The following is a 16,842-nucleotide window of genomic DNA, read 5'->3' on the forward strand; positions in this document are numbered from 1 at the left end:
CACACACACACACACACACACACACACACACACACACACACACAAAAGAGGATTTCTCCTGAAATTACTTTCAGCTTTTACTTTCCACACAATAAGGCAATCACCACTGTGTGGGATACGCCATCAGAGGAAAATGGAATGAATTCCTATGTCGGCAAAATAAACTAAACTGAAGCAATGAACTGTAAATTATGAAGCAAGTTATAAACTGGCATTAAATACTATTGTGTTATATTCTAATAGGGATGAAAAGACTTAACTACTGGAGGCTGATTAGATAAAGGCACCCGGGAAAGACTTGGTACTCTGTGGTTCCTTTCTGGCAAAAGATACAAGAGAAAAGCCATGGTTTACAGACTGTCTGGCTTTCCGACCTAATGATTAGGAGGTTTCTTTGTTTGCAGCACTTTGTTTTCTTCTTCTTCTCATTTTTATGCTTGTGAGAAAGATGTTGTGACCACACCAGTGAAATCTACTTAACTCTGTAAAACTGAATGAATCGGTTGCAAATAGTTAAAACATGCTAAACAAACTCACCCACCACTACAACTGCACATAAACAGCCACTAGACAAAACTAGCTTGTGGAATAGCCACGGGAGGTACACAACAAGTAGCACAATTGGATGTTCAAAATAAAGAACAATATCTTGATTGTGGCATCACTAAAGACCTAATCTTACTCATAGACTTGGCTGTTTTGTTGGAGGCACAAACCCAATGATGATCCAAACTGTGAATGTACTGTACATCAGTCACCGATGATATGTCAAAAAGGAGTGAAAATATCAGCATGACACATAATCAAGCCTTGTTATTTTACATGGTTAGATTAGCATCTCTGTAAACAACCACAGCCAATTCTCAAACAACTGCTTATATTCAGCCATTTGAACAATGATTTAATGTTAAGAAACCAATCACAGCAGAGTCCCACCAGAACAGTTACCTGCGATCACTCTTAAATTGATTGACAGGTCTAACAGACATCAATCAAATTTGTTACAGATGCTTTCTAATACTGTTAAAGTTCTGTTAACGGTCATTAATATATTGCTAACACACCAGAAAAAAAAACTAACCCACAGTTCAGGAACACAGGAAATGACAGTTCTAAGTCAAACTAGTCACTGTAATGTGTTATCCTTCAGTAATATAATATATGCTGTGAAAATTACTGACTGTGCTTGTTTTGTTTTGGTGGATGCGTCTCGACTACAGTTTGTCACTCAAGATTCCTCATATTTCAGCACTAACTCCCATATCTGCTCAGTTAATATTTTATGTACTGGAAAATTCAGTAAAGATCCCTGTCACTACAGTAGTAATATAGGAGAATCTAAAATGAAGTTTTAAATCAGATAAGTCATTATTTCCCACTGCCTCATAACTACTAACGTCTAAAGAATTTATTTAAAATGTTGTTTTCATTAAGACTACTGGGAGTGTGCAGACACCCTGACAAACTAATGTCAGAAAATACAGATTTCAGTACAACGTTACTACCACCTGTCCATCAACACAGTTCATTAAGTTGGCAGAAAGTCAACCGCTAACACCGGTCGAGCTCCTCCACCTAGCGCCTACATGCTACTATTACAACAATAAAGGACAGACCGTAGGGACGTTTAACACAGTTTCTTACAGGAAGAAGCGTGACAGCTCCGGACATGTTTCTTTAAACAGCAAGGACGCGTCTAACAAAAAGCTGGAGTTTTCTTCTTGAAGAGTCTTCATGATCAAACAGGGTAACGGTAACGTTACTGCTCCGACTCTTGAAAAACTGGACCACCACTGGAACCATAGACAGTTCGAGAAAAAACTGGAACACCGTGTTAATACTTCTTCCGGAAACGTTTAAGTGGCCAATGAGGTGGAAATGGAGGTTATAAGAGCGTTCGCTCACACACCGCCGGAGGTGCAGCAGTCAATAACTGTCGAAACGATGTTAATTTAAATCTGTATAAAACAATACAGCCATGATATAAGGCTATCGCTGGGTTGCAAATCATGCTGCAAATCCACGTTGGGTCGCACGATTCTGACGTTTCCCGCGGTGCATTGTGGGGGCTTGAGTAAGGCACACAGGGCCACAGACAGTTAACCCTTGTGTTGTCTTCCCTTCGACCAGCAATTGTGTGTTTTTCTGGGTTGAAATTTCCCCAAAAAAATTCTACACATTTCTCGACGTTTTTATCAATTTTATTCCAATTTTTTTGTCACTTACTTGAAATTTTTTAAATTATGTTTTTGTCAATTTTTTAACAATTTTTTATGTCACTTTTTCCAACGTTTTTGCTGTTTTTTTGGTCACTTTTCCCTTTTTTGGGGTCACTTTTTCAGCATTTAAAGAAATAATGTTTTTGGGGATTTTATTTCCTGCGTTTTTGTAGTTTTTTTTTTAAACAAATGGTTCCTTTTTTCAACGTTCTTTTGTCATAATTCTGATATGATATGATTAGTTTTTGTAAACGGGTCATATTTGACCCGAGGACCACAGGAGGGTTAAAGAAACACAGGACTGTATTGATCATTCTCTCTTTATTACTGGTTAAAGCAATAGACTAAAAATAAATCAAATAACAATGAAAAATAAAAAAATAAATTCTATAAAATTTCCTTTACAATAAAAATCAATCTGATGTAAGATTAAGTTGTAAAAGGATTGTGGGTATCAGGAATTATTAACAGTCCCTGTCTGGAGTCAAAACTTGCGAAAATCTGTCAGACAGCCAAATCTATCTGCAACCAAAGTTAAATACTCACACACTAACTCATGACTGCATTTCCAAGATAAGTTATTCATTTACCGCAGCCTAGCTCTATTGAACAGATATACTTTGATGTCATCATTCCTCAGATCTTATTGGACACTGACAGTAAGAATTAGGCTACCGATGTTAGACGACAGTGGACTATATTGACATCATTATTGCTGTATCCTGCGCACAAACAAACCAGGTTTCCAACAAGAACACATTAACATATGCCATCCGACAAGGACTCTACAAAACTCCTGTAGGATCCAGTGTAATTATTGCATCAGGTCTAAAGGGGAATTCTGCTCGGAGGAACAAGCGCTGCAATGTGAAATTGTATATCTTGAAGCAGTAACAGCAGAGAGGTAGAGCCTATGAGTGCGCATCGATTGGTACCCTCTGGGGTGCGGATATCAAATGAGGAAACCCGGTCAGACATATGTCCGGTAAAGAAAAAAAAGAAAAAAAAGAAGAAAAAAAAAAAGTCCGGTAAAGAGATGGCCAGACAGAAGTTCCACAGAGGTTTTGGTCCTCACAAGACGGGGATTCATTCAGCACTAGCGACAACAGGCTACTCCTTCTCTGCTCGTCTCAGAGTCCCCAAGAACTGATCGCCGGACCGGTGCGTTTGACGCACATCTTTTCCCGGGAAAGCCACCCTGTCTAACGGTTAGTCGCATTCATTTATGACAAAATGTTTCAGTTTTCGCCAAAGGCAGACATTTTAGCGTTACCATAGCACCTTGCAGTTTATCAGCAATGGCTTCTGACGTAATCCTTTCAATTGTTAAGTTATAATTGTCATCCAATCATGTTCTGTTTTCTGGAACTTTGGCATAGGCTACTAAAGAATAATACATAGGGCAGTGGACTAAGGGCTATGCAATACTATTTTCCCCTTTTGATAGTGAGTTTATTATTTTATATTTTTATCATGGTTAAATTGCAATTAAACATGTTGATGCTGTGAAGCTTTGAAAATGTTTTATTCTAGGTTATACATGTCTTTGTAATGCGCGCGTGGTGTGTGTGTGTGTGTGTGTGTGTGTGTGTGTGTGTGTGTGTGTGTGTGTGAGTGTGTGTGAGGAAAGAGGGGAGTGGGGGTGCCACCATACACTGAAGAGATATTAAATCACAGGCCAGTATGGAGCGCGCAGAAATTGACGGAGTAAACTAAAGTGTGAGGGATTGCTCCTCACTTTGTCCGCGAGTAAATCTTCACTTTATCAGGCGCTGTCAGGCAGGCTGTTCCTCATAAGACTGAAATAGCCAAGCGGTGCAGCTCCTCGCAAAGTGTAGTCCGGGGATAAACGGATTTTCCTTCACTACCAGGACTAAATGGAATCGCGATTACGAGGGACAGTCAGTCAGACAGACAGACAGACAGACACACAGACAGACAGGCTGGCAGGCTGGCCGACTGCCTGCAGACAGATAGCTTGATATTGTGCTCAAACTGCGACCACATCCTCATCCCGTCTTTACTGCTGAAATGCAAAAAGAGCCGGGACAGTGATGGGAAGGTAGGCTGAGTATTATTCAATGATTCTGAGGTTTCACAGTAATTTGACACAAATGATGAGATGATGTGATGGGATAAGATGATGAGAATGCATGATCAAAGACTTGTAGAATACTTCTCCACTGATCTGTGTAGTTATAAATTAACCTACATTTTCTGCAGCGAACAAGAACTCTGAACACTATCAGGCGCGCTCAGGTAGTGTCTTTAAAGGCTGCCGGATAATGTGAGGAGACACACAGTAACAATTGATGCTTTTTGTGGACAAAACATTTTTAGAATCCGTTTCAGCAGATGGACCATAAAATTGCCTGGCTCTGCACTGACTCACAGTCATATGATGGAACCTGCAGCCCTAACTGAATTAATGCACCACTCATTGAGCCATGTAGGATCCACGCCTGTCTCCATTGTGCTGTGGTGAGACAGGATTGGTGCCAGCAGGACTCTTCTTTCACCTATATGGAGGACGTCACAGGGGAGCAGAGACATGTCATGTCAGCATCTGCAGGAAAAAGCTAATCCCAGCAGTCATCAAGCCAGCTCCAGCATCACTTCTGAAACGCTACACCAACTCCAATAGTGCTGAGAAAGCTCAGGAATAAAGGCACAATGCGCTGTAATGCTGTGTGTGTGTGTGTGTGTGTGTGTGTGTTCACTTAAGTGCAAGATATAGTCAGCTGTGTGTGTTACATCTTTGTGATGACTTCTCGCTGTCGTGTGGCTATACCAACTCGAGGGTCCACTTTAATCAGTTTTCTCCTGCATACTGATGTGAATCGCAGATATGCAATTTTGTCTGGTGCTGTTATCTGAGGTCATTCCCCTGCAGAACTCCCTTCACACATCTGCAGCTGGAACATCGCTGAGTTTAATACTCTATTTGAGCGTACTTTTTCACTTCAATAAATAATTATTAGCGATAGCGGTCATTTAGTGAGCCAGTTTTTATGCTGTGCCCGGATGATTGCTGCATTTGATTTTGTCCTTTTTGTGGTATCATCTTGTTAATGCAGTCTTGCTAATACCACATGTGCTACCTTTAAGCAGCTTCTGTCTCAGTGCAAACATGTTTGCGTGTGCACGTGTGTGTGCGTCTCTTTCTATTCCAGATGTCTGCTTCTAAGTTAAGGACGCGTTTATCATTTTAATGCATCATTTTAGAGATTAGGCCCTCTCCATGCCCCATCTGCTTGTGATGCATTTATCACTTTGAATCACAGTGTGGATGTGTGGTCTGACGCAGGAACACAGAGTAAGAGAGAACCAAGGTCACAGCATCACTTGCTCAAAGGACTTTTGTCTATGTCAAGAGTGGAAGTTGTATTTATGTTTGCTTCTTTTGGAGTTAAAACCCATTTAAACATTTCTTCAAGGACTTCACATTTTGCTTCATTCACAATCAGTAGTCGGATGGCTTTGAAATGCTGTTTCACAAAGCCACTATGTGAGATAAATATGATTTAATATTTACATTTTAAATACCCTCTCTGTGGAGATTTTTTTGTGAAGAGGGCTAAGTCACTCAACTTGTACTGGAAGCTGCACATGTACAGGCCAAGAAACTTTATGTTTCTCCTAAGCTATTTTCAACAAATCCTTCCTGCACATACTTGTACTTCTTGAATGACAAACATGTAAAAAACTCAAAAGGAGTTGATCTGGTTATTCAACCTTGTTACATATTTTATCATAGCGTGTTTTTAAACGAGTGCCTTAGAGCACAATTCTTTATAGATTTCAGTATCAAAGTCCATTTTTAGGCAATGATAGAATGTATTTTTGTGTGTCCCTGAACAAGGCAGAGTGAGCATGTGCACATTCCTATGTGAACATATGCACTGACTGGTGTGTGTGAGCTTGGGAAGCAGAGCTGCCGGTACACACTACTTTGCTACACCATGCATAATCAGTCTGAGGAGAACAAAGGTGTTGATTCTACAAACAGTTTGTTTGGATCAGGATGATCCCGGCATCCAGGATCACAAGAGAACAGTGGCTCTTTCACAAGAGGGAAGGGACCCAGTGGAGGGACCAGCTAAGGTCTTTGTAAAAGGTTGTGTATGCCTGGAGAAAAACAGGAAGAGGAATAGCGAGGCACATTAAAGCCTTCTCCTATTATGTGTTTTTCATAATATAATGATAGGTTAGTGTTCAAAGACAGGCCTTGAAAAGCATTGAAAAGCTTTCTATGTGTACACAACTTTAACGGTAAGGTAGTAAGCCTCTTTGTTATTAGTTTTGAATAGGTATGATGGGAAAGTTTAACTGCTGTGTTTGACAGATACCAAACAGTCAGCCTTGGTTTTACCTAAATGCGTGCCCCCAACTGATTTATCAAATGGTTGTCATTTAAAGTCATCATTAAAAGTCGCCGGTTAGATGTCAGGCTTGAAAGTGAAAAGTTATGTCTAACACTAAGGTGTAAAATCTCGTGTAGAAATGATGGTGCCCGTTTGTTTGTTATTCAACTCCCTGCAGCCTTGCTTAAAGAGTAAATGAATGGGCACAAAGCCTCACACCCAAAGTGGCTGCCAGACATTTCTTTTCCCTTTTAAATCTTGGACAGCTAATGGATTGTTGCAGAGCCAATCTTCAAGGCTCGACAACCTTAAGCAAACAGACACATTTAACGTACATGTATGGATCCACATGCCTATGAATTTGTGTAAACATTTATACTGTCATCGCTGTTAAATTATGAATGGGACCCAGTGACGTGTTTTGCCTCGTGTGTGCCATGAGTAATTTGACAAGTGTATTTTTTCCCCACTACTTGGGCTCTGTAGACTGTCTCATAATGAACATATTTATACAACAGTGATAAACATAAAGCTTGGGGAAAGATAGGGGCACTGGCATTATGTAAATTTGTGAATCTGGTACTGATTTTCTTTTGTTTACTCGAGCAATTTCCTTGTGAATGTAGAAATCATACTATGTATTTTCTCTCCTCATGATCAGCCAGCAAACTAAAATCTGCCTCCATATCACAATCTGATCAGAGGAGCCACACCATTGTTACAGCTGGCACAATGGACCACTGTTGAGCAGTCCATTGTGTGAATCTTATAGGGGAGGATCTTTCCGAATGGTAAGGTTTTAGTCAAAGGGATGGACGGCAAATATCCATTTCACTCTGTGTGATCATTGTCCTGATTATGGAGAATACGTGGGATTTATTGCTCAACATCAATACTTAAATTACAAGTTCTATTAATTGCACATTGCATCTGCAGCCATTTTCGCCTGACAAAGTCATTTCGAGTCTGTCAAAACCCATTGTTGCTGTGGTAATGAAAGGCAATTCACAACGATTAAATGTACAATCTGGGTGGCCTCTTTTTTACCACAGCCGATTTGCTTTGAGCAGTTTCCAGTGAAATACCATCCATCATTAGTCACTGTTTTTTGTCAAATGTCCTATATGAAAGGTGAGATGCACTGTGACTTTGGTTACTGAAGGAGCCAATACCCAGTATTTCCTCATGCACTTGATGTAGTAGATCAGCTATTCCTGACAGCATACTTTAAAAGCGTCACTCCCAAGTGTTCGGCAGACTTTTTACTTTCCTCTCCTTACCTTTAAAGCATCCAAAGACTTCACTCCTTTGTTATTTTGTCTTGCAACAACAACAAAAAATTTAAAATCCCACCTGTATTTACATTTTTTTTCTTCAAAATATGTATATTCTCTTTTACAAGCTTTTTATTCAGAATTGAAAAAAAAAAAAGGGTTAAATGAATTAAATTTTGCCCCCGGCTCTCCTCTACTTTTGTTTTTTTTTCTTGCTTTGTCCTTCAGCTCCTTTCATCTATCCTATGAGTTCAGATCCCTGTAGTCTCAAATCTAGGTTGGACCCATTTCCGTACAAGGAACTAGGCGAGAGGTCATGTGATTGCCTAACCGTGCCGCATGACAAAAGCAGAAGTCTGGTTCAACCATTGAGGCTGATGTAAAGGACTGATCCTGACTGGAATACGCCACATCAGAAACTTGGGGTAAATGTCACGGAAAAAAGGGTGGTTGATTATTTTTGTTGTTTTGTCTGTTGATGTTCTTTCTGCAGATACGAGGACATGTCTGTCAAGCCGTGACATTTCCAGACCTTTGTGATACACGCTGCTTTGAGTTCACTTTGCTTTGACCTTTTAATGCCAGTTACATTGCAGACTCCTCGAGAGACACGAGTAGAAAGCAAGAGAGAATAACTTGAAGTTGGTTAGGGAATTGATTGCATTCCTTCTGCCTCTGTGATGACCAACCACTTTCCCATTAAAACCAAAGACAGCCTTTTGCTTGCACACAAATTTCCGATTTTTCCACCGAAATCATCCCCAAGTGATTTCTTTTCAATACGCAATGCATAACCAAAATAAGGATTACATTTATTTCCAATGACACGCTGCAAATCTTCCATATCTGTACGGACATTTCTTCTGTGGACGAGTGGCACTAGTCATTAACCTTCTAGTCAGGCAATTTGGGCCTGAATGGCCTTTTTCTCTAGATGTAGTGCAAGGCGGATATGATATGTAGCTATAGGAAGGCTATTTTCATTGGCCAGGTGATGAATGTGGTGTCTGTGGAGTTGCATTGCCCTTTTAGCGCTATCTTTCTTGTTCTTCATTCGCTCTCCATTAGAATTTTCCTTCATTCTATTAGCCTTCTTGTTCATGTTCCTCTCCTCTCCCTGTCTGACACACTGTCCCTTTTTTTCCTATCATTTCCCCCCGCCTGCTTACTCCATCTCTCACACAAGAATCTATTGTAATTGACTTTATCTCTCTTTCTGCCCCCTCCCTCTCCCCCTCATTTCCTTCCTCTGTGTCTTCCTCTTCATAGTGGATCAGCTGTTGCCGGCCCAATCTGAAAGTGACCTGTTGGCTGGGCCAGAGGCTGCAACACAGGACATGGGTCCTGCTTCCTCTTCCCGCTCGTGTCTTGTGTTGCAGCCAGTGGAGTAGCCTGTCTGCCGGTCTGTCTGCTCATCGCTGATGGACTGAGCTCCCACAATCAAGGGCGAAGGTTTCGTTTCAACACTACTTCAAAATAAATGCCCTCTGCTACTTTTATGTTTTTAGGGGGAACAATGCAATGCACATGTTCTTAATATTATAATTATTATTAAATACTAAGTATGTATACTGTATATGTATGTATGTACTGTATGTGTGCTCCTTGCTTTACAGCTAGCTTGTGCCTTGTCGAGTGTAGTTTTCATAATCAACATATTGTCCTCTCTCACAGTTTAAATAATAAATGATTTATTTCAGAGAAAAATGTTCGTACTGTTTTATTTGTAATTATAACATTGGGATTCAAGGGTTATTTGTTCTGGGCTATAATGGGGTGTGCTCAGTGTTTCCAGTTTAGATTCAATACTTGTTTGAGGTCAAGTCTGATCAAGCGTATAGCTGCAGCCCTACAAAAACAACACCCGGGTGACATTTTGAGCAAAGTTAGCACCATCAAGGACTATTATTCTTTTGAAAACCGTAAACACCATGCAAGCCATATAGGTTTTTCATGAGCCTTGCCTTGCTTCAAATGAAGCAGCACTTTTGACTTTCCCAGGGAGCAAACATCATCGTGAAGCAATAGCTCCTGACAAGGTCAACAGTGATGGACCTCTGGGCGAGGCAGGAAGGTGCTGGGCATGAACACGTGGGCTGTCGGAGCCAAACGAACAGCATTGACGAAGAGGTTGGAGCGTGACATAAGATAGCCTTTGTCTTTGTTCTCATCTCAATAACAAGAGGAGAGATGACGAAAGTAGAGGGAAGAGATGTCAGGGTGGTGCGTGTGTGCGTTTGTGTGTTTCTTTGTAATAATGGAGTGTGTGTAAGTGAGTGTTTGTGTGTTTTAGAGGGGAGAAAATGAAGCCATTTTCTGACAGCGGTGTCACTTGATTGAAATGTAAATCCTGGTGCGGGTGCTTGCTGTTTTCAATCTCTTTCTAAAAATATTGTTCACCAGAGGGATTGAAAGGAAGCTGTGTGCTGAATGCTGTGTGATGTTGGCTGACCGTGTTTGCCCTGTGTTGGTGCAAAGTTTCTCTTCCACTTGGTTTGGATCTGGACATCTTGAATGCAAAGGATATCTGTGGTATGAAGACTAAATTAAAGAAATGGTTTGCAATTCTTCAAAATGCACTTATTCACTTTCTTGCCTGGAGTTAGGAGATACAGTCAATACCACTCTCATGTCATACAGCTAAATGTAAAGTTAAAGCCAGCGCTAGTTAGCTTAGCCTAGCATTAAGACACTGTATACTCCCTCCCTCATTCTGCTGTCTGAAACAATTTAAATCTTGAAACCCACACTAGCAAAAGCCCAACCTTTACCTTATTAGCTAAATGAAACATTTGTGTCCTGAGGTGAGCTGGACAGAGATCCAACAGATTGGTTGGTTTTAACAAGGATTTGTTGTGCCACATATTTTCCCACACCAGTGCACTTTGTGTCTGCAATCAGCAGTTACATACTGAGGCAGAAAGAGCTATCGCCCTTGCCACTGCAATTTTAACTTCCCCCGAAATGGCCTAGTTGGTATGGTAATGCTACAGCAACTATATCAAGTCAAGCAATTTATTCAGTTCACAGCAGGGGAGATGAAGAGGGAGACTTAAAGGCAGGGTCAGGAGAGGGAGGGAGTCGAGAGCAAAATCTTCATGTTACAGATGTCTCATCACTTTGTGTTTGTGGATTGGATATGTGTGTAGCGCATGACATGGCAAGCCCCCCCGGGCTGAATGTCACGCTACCAGATTAAAAGACATTTGTTTGATAATGACATGGTGAAATATATTGAATGTTAAGCGCTGAATGAGAGAAAATATAATTAATATAAGAGAGGGAGAGATAGCGGGGGAAAAAGTTGTACTATAGATCATAAGTATCACATCCGGACTGATCAACTATTATATGTGCAGTCATTTATGTTGAAATGCAGGTATAGACAAAAGAATAAACAATAATAAGAATAAACAACAAGGAGTGGACACTGAGTTCTCATGAAGTCAGGTTTGCCTACTGTGATGAAGGATTGCCTTTGGGCTCATTTATGAGGGTACTTTCTATGACAGTGTCATCATTTCCTAAGTCTTTTCCAGTGGTGGTATATCTATTCACACACACATATATGCACATATGGGCTTTTGGGTTCCTCTTATAAAGGGCGAGATTGCCAAAGGTGGAGAGACTGGGAACATATGGAAAATAAGGAGAACCCATACTGAAGAAATGGCACAGTTAGAGAAGTCCTTCCTCATTAATTATACCTAGCTTTGCCATCACTTTGTAAAAGTAAGGAACCCGTACTTGGCTTTACCCAAGGACCATGAGCCTTAGTTTAGAACGTGCTCAATGTACCCGTACCCTCAGAGGAGATGATAGAGGACGCGGCTCTTTTTTGAGCAACTTAGTAATGATAAGAGCTTCTAAAAAGAGACTGGAAAGGAGAGAGAGCCTGAAAGAGAAGGAAAAGGAAGCTAAGTATTAAAGCGGGGAAGTTGGAGACTGTAGGAAGAGATTCACAGCTGGGAGAGATAAAGACAGAAAAGCAGAAAAGGGGAAAGTAAAGGGAGGGAACGAGAACAGAGATAGAGAGTAGCGAGGACGGAAGAGGCAGCAGGCTTAGATAAGTAATGAAAGGGATGAACCTAGAGAGGCAGTGGATAGAGAGGGAGAGAGTGGCGAGTAGAGTGTTGGGATGATTCATTAAAAGTGAGCAAGGCAGCACTTCAGAGACAGCTGCTACTTTTCACAGAGTTTTCAGACAGGAGGAGTGACAGTGACACATCAGTCAATAGAAACTTAAACTTTCCACATGTGTTGAGCAGCAAAAGTTCTGCATAATGTTCAATAATCTGGCTGTGGAGGTCACTGAGGTTGTAGATACCCAGAAGACACTAGTGAAAGACTCTTTATTTACAGTACCAGTGGTGTGGGGTTTCAGTGTAGTAGTGCAGGAACAGGGCATTCAAAGTCCCCACCCTTTCTGTTTTTATGTTCTCCCTGTGTTCATGTAGTTTTTCAATGGGAGTCTGTTTTATTCTGGTTATCACCAGACCAAGTTAAGATAGATTTCAGATTGAGAATTAGTCTGGGGGATCTGCTCTGTATTTTCTCTGCAAAAGAGGCGTGACCAACGGGCATAGTTCAAATGACTCTGTACGCAATTGGAAAGTCCTTCAACCAATCAGACCAATAATCCGGGTGACATAGAAGCAACAGCGGCATCACCGGGTTTGCTGCTTTGGTGGCGTTCGGTAACCGCTGCCGCAACCTGATGTGAGTCGAGTGCAGATGTGAGTCACGCATGCGTCACTTTGCACAAGTGCACACGTGAGTTGTGCATGAATGACTTTGCGACAAGTAGCATGCAAAATGCTAACCAGTGACTTATGTATTGTCAATACAGTAAAAATGAACTTATATAAAGAAGTTTGTTCACTGCTGGCTACAAGCTAGCAATCAAACACAACACTTGAATGGTGTTTTGAGCTAACATTAGCATTCAAACAATCATGGATAGCTAAAACGTTTTTGAAATGATTTCCATATTCTGTTATTGTTTGGAATGAGAAAAGTTTATTATTTTAGGGAGTTCACAAATTTTAGTATGACGCGTTATGCCGTAAACCCTTTAAATCTGATCATGCACAACTCACATCTGCACTCAACTCACATCCGGTAGTGACAGCCGCTATGTTGAATGTAAACAAGAAGCAGCTTGGTTGCTTCTCTACTGCATCGTGTTAAACCCGTCAATAGCTTGCCAGGTAGATACACCAGTTTGTGATTGGTTCCCGCAAAATTGTGACCTGAAGCAGGAGAATGAAACGTGCAAGTTTCCAGAAGGAGCTGCAGGGCAAAATCAAATTACCGGCAGGGCAGGCGGGGTATCCAGTCTAAGTCTGTTTACCTGCAGCAGAGCAAAGCCTGACAGAAAATCCCAATGGATTCAAAGAAGAATTCCATTCACTGTGACAGGAAGAATGACCAAAAGACATTTACACCCAATGCAGCTGTGGCAGCACACAAAACAGCCATTACCAACATTATACTGTATGCACAGGCAGAGTAAAAACATAATGGAAACAGATAGTAACTTAACAAGAATGAAGTAATAAACACGTCTACAGTATATGGGTAGGACATAGCAGGTTCCCTGCCAGCATTTGTCAGCTTTAAAAACACTCTTATAACACTTTCAAAGCAATATGAGGTGACTTGAAAGAAAGAAAATCATCAAGTTTCAGGTGCATTAATATGCCAAGAGGAACTATCAAGGACATTATTAGAACTTGTGCAATACACAAACTGCATTGCCAGTGTCATAGGGGAGTTCACAAATGTTAACTGCCAACCAGTGTAATAACAGGGATATGATTTCTTCAATTTTATAGTAATTTCTCATTCAATATTTGCACAACTTAATCTGCCTCGTGCACATACTGCATCAGTATGTCCGTGTGTGGTTGTATGTGCGGGCCTGCATGTGTGGGTGGGTCCTTGAACGAGAAGTTGCCCTTGAAGGGTTCATTGCGTTGATGGAGGGATTCGGATCACAGATTCCCTGTAAAGCCCACCGAGCCGTGTTGCAGAAACGGGCAGTCAGACGTTTTGTGATGCCCCTGAAAGCACTTGTAAGCTGCTGCAGTGTGACTATGATAATGCAAATGTCAACATTTGCTAAGCCTCACTGGGCTGATGGCCTGTAGTTTGGGGGAATTTGCTTGTGATTTTAATGAAATCCCATATTTCATCACTGTGTTGACACCTGAGGTGAAATCGGTTCTACGCTCCCTTTAGTTATGGAGATGGATTAAAACTCATGTCTCTTTGCAGAGGAGATAAATAGACTTGAACTTCATTTCCCAAGCTGAAGCAATTTATGCAAAGCAAATACAAATCTAAGCTTGTCTTTTGGATGTCATAGTCACAGCAGAACGGCCTCCACTGATGGGAAGAAAAGACTCTTTTTTTCTCATCTCTGTGTTGGAATGGAGGACCGGCGTCTCTCTTTCCATGTGGGCTACCATGAGTACCAGTGTTCCAGCTCAAGGGCTCGTGGTGTGCAGGGCGGGAAGGAGTGTGTGTATAAAGATAGACAGAGGTTGACAGACAGATAAAGAGACAGACAAGGAGTGGCCGGGTTGCTCAGTGGGTAGAGCAGGCGCACATATACTTCAAGGTGCATGCCTCGATGCAGAGGTCCAGGATTCAAATCCAACCTGTGATGATTTCCTGCATGTCTTTCTCCTTTCTCACATAGCTTCCTATCAAATAAAGATAGAAAAGCCCCAAAAAATAGTCTTTAAAAAAAAGCAACAGGAAAGGATCTCAATCTTTCTACAAGTGAGGTGGAAAGAAAATAACTTAAATAGAAACAGACAATTGGAATGCTAATGTCAGCTATCAAAAACAGGCAAGGGGGAGTCATGGAGGTAGAATGAATGGTAGAGACCGAAACAAGAAAAGTGTATGTGGTAAAATTAATTAAATAGGGTGAGAAACAGAAATGATGACAGAGATGAATTTAAAAAAGGAAAGCAGAGGAGAGAAAAAATCTGACTGCTAAAAAAAAGAGTCAGTCCCTGCTAGAGATAAAGTGTGAAAACGTTCCTGAGTTCCTGAGCTTTCAAATGTGAGAGAGGCAGACAGGATAGATGAGGAGAAACAGCGGAAGTGATACGAGCTTCAAGAGATGATAAATGAATCTTCCGTTGACTGCAGATAGGGGTCAGTTATGATAAGTGCCCCCCTCTCTATCCACAGTGGGAGTATAATCCAGTGCTGAGTTATCAGCTGCCAGTCCCCTTGCTCAGGTCCTACAGACACAAGGTAACCTTCTGTGAATCAGCCCGTCCTTGGCAGGAAGATGCAGACTGCTGACAGTGACAGGTGTTCACTTTCAGCTCCCACCGGCACTCTGCCATTATGGTTTATTCATTCATTCTGAATTTGCACAAAACTTTAAAAGGGCGGATATGAACCAAGCATTCTTGCACATACACTGATCCTTGCTTTGTTTTAAAAAGGGCTGCAATTTACACTCAATGAGAAATCACACCAGATGGGACAGGGAACGTGTAAATGTTGACACCCTGTCAGATTCACTCAGAAATGATGAGACAATTATGACGGTGGTCCTTAAAGGGCCAGAGCTGTAAAATGGGTTAAGGAGACATTAAAGTGATGAACAGAGCCTGCTTTACCACCGAAAGTGATAACAATTGCAATGTATCAGTGAAATGTGAATTTAATGTGCTCAAGTTCTAAAACATCCGGAGGGTGGAAGTAAGGGTTTTTCCTTTAATTTACTAACAAGACACAATTTTCTATTCCATTATCAACTCATTTTTAGTACTTCATCAGCCACATGCAAAAAAGAAAAGATTTGAACACATCCTGATTGAAATAAAGCACACAATATTTTTTTTAAAGTATGGAAGGTGTAATATATTTCCAGGAGCAGTGTGATAGCAGTTACAACGGGAGGAGCAAGGAGGATATTTAAAAACCTCAGTCATGCGCCGCCAGTTGCCAGTTGCTTGTTTGCAAGCAGGACTTTGGTGCTACAGCCGCTGCTGCTGGTGGGGTGAGGATGTTTTTATGAGTCCAGCGGCCATGAAAGCACCAGTGTGGGGGACCAGCTCAGAACAATTGTTTTGTCCCAGGTTTTTTGATTAATGTGAAGGGTGGCTGAGGAACAATTCCAGCAGTGTTATCAGGAGCAAACAGAGGGAGACAAGGGACCCTCAATCTCAGCAGGCGCCCCATCAGTGGGTCCCTATGCTGCATGGCTGTGATTCATACTGCTGGATTGATGTGGGTTGTGTTTCTCTTTACCTACGTGTGTATGAGTGTGTGTGCACGTGCTCATAGATGGGATGGTGTTTACCCCATCATTAAAAATATGTCTTCCACTGCACTGAACTGCTGATTAGATTGACCTTGCAGACACGATCCATTCGTTTTACCAACTACCTCCGAAAAACAACTTCAATCACGTTGAATTTTACAGCTAAATCTACTAATGATGTAAATATTTTGAACTGAAATAAAGATGAACAGATAACGGAATGTGCATGCCTGATGTGGGAGTTCCTTTGAAGGCTAAGCAATAGCAAATACCATCGTTATTTAAAGTCTAGACATGCACTTTTATCTCTGGCAGCTGTGCAATAATTCCCTGTGATGACTATCTGTCATGCTGCTAATTACAAAAATTGCAGTTTCCTTACAAATGAGGCTGATATATGAACAGCTCACTCTTCCAGTCTACCAATCCTTTGGGTGTTTGCTACCCAAATGATAGCACAAATGAAAAAGAGCCTCATTTAAGAAAAAGCCAATTGTAACAAGTTGACCGTTGTGCTTATTTTTTGAACAGATTCCGTTTCAAAGACCTGGCATTCTGCCTGGCACTCAGAACTTTGGGCCTGTTCTGGCGAAAGCAGCTTCGTTTTTTGGCCCCCCTCCCCTCTTTTAGACACTCCCATTGGGCCCCCTGGCTGGCGAGGACTGACTGCTGAGTGGGCTGACTGGCAC

General features: G+C 41.3%; 1 protein-coding gene and 1 long non-coding RNA gene across 2 annotated transcripts in view; one reads left to right on the forward strand and one right to left on the reverse strand.

The window, feature by feature from the left end:
* The window catches only part of rmp24 (ribonuclease MRP subunit p24), a 23,552-nt gene extending 21,531 nt beyond the window's left edge, over positions 1-2,021 (reverse strand). The window contains exon 1 of the mRNA XM_032534971.1: positions 1,645-2,021. Coding sequence (XP_032390862.1) covers positions 1,645-1,736 — 92 coding nt within the window. The 5' untranslated portion in view covers positions 1,737-2,021. The remainder of the gene's footprint in view (positions 1-1,644) is intronic.
* Positions 2,022-2,435: 414 nt separating this feature from the next.
* On the forward strand, positions 2,436-9,564 carry LOC116701333 (uncharacterized). The gene is made up of 2 exons (XR_004334896.1): positions 2,436-3,427; positions 9,127-9,564. It is a non-coding gene; the product is annotated as an uncharacterized LOC116701333 (long non-coding RNA).
* The last annotated feature ends 7,278 nt before the right edge of the window (positions 9,565-16,842 follow it).

This window comes from Etheostoma spectabile, chromosome 14, assembly GCF_008692095.1.
Source record: "Etheostoma spectabile isolate EspeVRDwgs_2016 chromosome 14, UIUC_Espe_1.0, whole genome shotgun sequence".
NCBI classification, from domain to species: Eukaryota; Metazoa; Chordata; class Actinopteri; order Perciformes; family Percidae; genus Etheostoma; species Etheostoma spectabile.